This window comes from Gossypium hirsutum, chromosome D06 (genome assembly GCF_007990345.1).
Source record: "Gossypium hirsutum isolate 1008001.06 chromosome D06, Gossypium_hirsutum_v2.1, whole genome shotgun sequence".
NCBI lineage: Eukaryota > Viridiplantae > Streptophyta > Magnoliopsida > Malvales > Malvaceae > Gossypium > Gossypium hirsutum.
Window position 1 is genome coordinate 41,261,522 of NC_053442.1, and position 4,147 is coordinate 41,265,668.

A 4,147-nucleotide genomic window follows, 5' to 3' on the forward strand; every position below is an offset into this window, starting at 1 on the left:
TGTTCTTTTGTAAAGGTCAGAGAGGTTAATGTTCCGGTAGCTGAGATGAGTATCTCACTACACCAAAACAGGCTTTTAGCGGCGCTTTTTAGGCCTTTAGCGGCGTTTTTCCCACGAATGCCGCTAAAGACCAAGGCCTTTAGCGACGCTTTTCCCGAAAATGCCGCTAAAGACCAAGACCTTTAGCGGCGCTTTTCCCAAAAATGCCGCTAAAGATCAAGACCTTTAGCGACGCTTTTCCCACAAACGCCACTGAAGAATAAACCTTTAACAACACTTCTAGTAGAAACGCCGCTAAAAATATAACCTTTAAAAAAACTAATTTAATCAAATAATATTTATTTTTATGATAAATATTATATTATATTTTAAATTTTAAATTTGAACTTTAAATATACTTTTTAATGATAAATAAAAAATATTATTTAAATTAAATTTTCTATGAAAATTTTAACTTTAAAACTAAATATAAAAATTAATAAATTTAATTTTAGAATTTAAAATAATAAATTAATAACACAATTAAAATCCAAAAGTTAGAACTCAAGTTGTCATAAATATTAAAGTAAAAATAAAAATTTAGAATCAAAACTAAAATAAATAATACATATGAAAAATTAAAACACAGACAGTAACGAAAAATTAAACACCACACATAAAATTACATAGACAGTAACGAAAAATTAAACACCACACATAAAATTTATCAAACTAGTTAAGAAATACATAGTGCAGCCATGCAGTATAAATACAATAGAATCATAGGGTAATTTTTCATAAATATCTTCAGAGTACCAAGAACAATTTGTCACAAAATTATAAAACATGATAAAAAAAAAAATAGAACAGGTAGCAGACAAGCTATTTGTTACTTTTTGTTTTGCTTCCAAGGCTTCCTCAGCTGCCTTCATCTTGGCAACAAAATTATCTTCATCATCCCTGCTTAAGAAAACAAAGAACCTATTGTTAAACAATTTAGAACTTGAAAAAGAAAAGAACCATGTTACTTAAGATGAAACGAAAAGCTTTTTTTCAATAAATCATGTACGCATCAACTCAAGATGAAGAAAAACAGAAAATATTAGTCCAATGTTATAACTGAAAATTGCATATCCTTGTACAGCTTAATGTGCTTATGTCAACATATAAAAAGAAAAATGATATACAAGTTTTAAAATGTGTGCTCCCTACACATAAAACAAATTATCACACTAAGCTAGCTCGAATGCCATTAAAACAATTAGAAACAATACACTAAATGTCAATGCAATTACATTCCACCATACAGTAAAAAAGCCAAGTGCCGCAAACAGTGACACACCTGCACAAATACAGTGAGGATCAAATATTCATTCATTATTGAAACTATTTACAACAGGATTAGCATTTATAAAGCATCTAAACTAAGTGATTATCCTGAATCATGGTACTTCAGCAGAGCACCAAAGTTACTCAACAGTTAACTACTAAAAATCTATTAAGAACACCAAAAAGACTTACCTGCAAAGAACATTTTAGATAGAATGAGTAAAACTGGGATATAATCCACAAAACGTAGCCTTCTTCTTGGTCATCATTGTCGCTTTCTACATCCCAAAGCCCCTGGAATACACAGCAACTTCAAGCACATATTAGAAACATTTCGACTGAGCTAAAAGTGTAAAAAAAAAATAGATTATGCACAAAACTGATCTCTTATGATGTCTTTATAACCAAGTGATTAAAAAGTTGCACATTACCCACATCCAAGCCGATTAAAAGTTAAAAAGGATAAGCTATTAAAAGTTAAATAAAAGTTGCACATTACCCACATCCAAGCCGATTAAAAGTTAAAAAGGATAAGCTATTAAAAGTTAAATAAAAGTTGCACATTACCCACATCCAAGCCGATTAAAAGTTAAAAAGGATAAGCTCTTAAAAGTTAAATAAAAGTTGCACATTACCCACATCCAAGCCAATTAAATTATGCTTAAGCTCTGATTGATCCATCTTTCCATGCAACTCAAAGAGTTTCTCTACATCTTCTTTTATACAAGTAGGTACAGCAATTGTTGGGGGCTTCATGCCATATAAACCCAGTGTTGCGACATACATTGGCAGGCCACCCTGTCAAACAAATAGACAGTATATCGATATTCTTCATACCAAAGCTTATCGGTGTAGGATCCCTGCATTATTTTCATGTTCATTTCTTTTCAAAACAACTTTAGTCACCCTTCATATGTATGAGTCAATCGATAAGTGGTTCTATTAAATATACATGGTTGACGAATGTATTCAAAAGTAATACACAAAAAATAAGTGGCGAGAGCCTAATATACAAGTATTGTAGGAATCAACATGAAGAAAATAGCACATTGAAAAAAATATCAATTACAGTATGAAGCAAACTTACTTTTCAGCAGTTCTTCTGGGGTCAAAGTCTGCAATATCAGGATCACAAAACAAACATAAGAACACGGTAAATATAGTAAATTACGAATGGAGAAAAGCCAAACAAGTAGTTAAAAACCTGACCTTTAGGGTTTGATAAAAGGCATTTTGCCATAAAGTTAGCAACACCAACCACAACATGCTCTTCGCTAACAACAATGTAATTCTCATCATTTCATCAGTTACCCATATCCACCAATCAGAACTTCAGCTGAATGTATATCATCTCCTAATTAAGAAAAAAACAGATTACCTGATCAATCAATGCATACATTCCTAATATAAAAGGAGAAATTTACCCCACCAGATGAGGTCATAATTTATACGTCCAAGTATGAATTCCTAAACATTGACAGGTGCAAATAGTTTATAAAAAAATGATGAGAAAAGTAGCATTACTCTGCCATAATTTATTCTATTAAACAATTACAATTAAATGAAGAGATTTAGTATATAAGAACCTGCAGCTTCCTTGAATGGAAACTCAATTTTAATATCGGATTCATTAAGAGATTTGAGTCGGGTCAAAAAGTCTCTAGAATCTACGGTAGATACCAACCGAGCATAGAGCTGCAATTAATTTCAGAAATTAAAACGAAAAAAGAATTAACACACACAGAAAAAAAAAACCCTAAAAGATTGAAATTTACATACGTTAGGAGGACAATCGTTTAACAGAACAGGAGATTCAGATAAATTATTGAGAAGTTTGAGGTTCTGTTCCAGTTGATTCCTTAAACGTCGATTTTCAGATTTTAGGTTTTCCAATTCTTTTTGAAGCTCGGAATTGTGAAGATTGTGGGGAGCATTATGGTGATGGTGGAGGTGGTGGCTACATTCCAAGGCAGTCCATGCGACGTCGGTGACTTCGAGGACGGTCTTGGCAACTTCCACAGCTTCATGGCCGCCCATTGATGAAGGCAAAAAATGGAACTTTTCTTCGGGGACTTGAGATATGGGGTGAGAGAGGGGTTGGACTTCCACAGCTTTTGGGTTTCTTTCTTGGATGTGGGAAATTTAGGGGGGAAAGTTGGGGATTTTGGGGAGGGAATTTTACAAAATGGCGCTATTTTTCTAAAAAGTAATTTTTTTGTGGCTTTTTTTATAAAAATGCCGTTATTAGTTATCTATTGTGACGTTTTTATAAAAAACGCCGTAAAAAATTATTTTATTTAGAATAAAACGACATTATTTTGCTATGTTAAAAGGGTGCTATTTTTTTAAAATAAAATTATTTTTTGTAGCGTTTTTATAAAAACGCCGCTATTGCTTACTTTTTGCGGCATTTTTCATAAAAACGCCGCAAAAATTTATTTCATTTGGAATAAAATGATACTGTTTTGCTATGCTAAAAATCTTTTATTTTGTCTGTTAAAAATTATTAGTTAAATGATTTTATAAAATATTTATTATTTTTTTATAAATTGAATTTTTATAAAAAAATTAAATACTCTCAAAATAAATATCGTATATTTTAATAAGAAAAAATGATTAATGGCTATAATTAATTATTAAGTTAGAATAATCCAATGTAAGCAATTAATCTCTCACATATCAAATTTCTATTAAAGATTGAGACGTTAATCATGATTTTATATTATTCATTTCCGATCTAATCTCCATTTTATTAGAGATATTTCTTCCTAACTAAAATATAATTATTTTGCTATATGTTCGATGTGGAATGATTTTAGTTTTTGTATTTTATTTTTAT

At 30.8% G+C, this 4,147-nt stretch overlaps 1 protein-coding gene across 1 annotated transcript; it reads right to left on the reverse strand.

The window, feature by feature from the left end:
- Nucleotides 1-673: 673 nt before the first annotated feature.
- On the reverse strand, nt 674-3,477 carry LOC121218460 (uncharacterized). Its single transcript, XM_041095647.1, is given in 7 exon segments — nt 674-1,602; nt 2,396-2,423; nt 2,513-2,607; nt 2,610-2,633; nt 2,636-2,662; nt 2,895-3,003; nt 3,088-3,477. Coding segments are annotated over 7 exon segments (570 nt in total). The 5' UTR covers nt 3,346-3,477; the 3' UTR covers nt 674-1,573.
- Nucleotides 3,478-4,147: the final 670 nt, after the last annotated feature.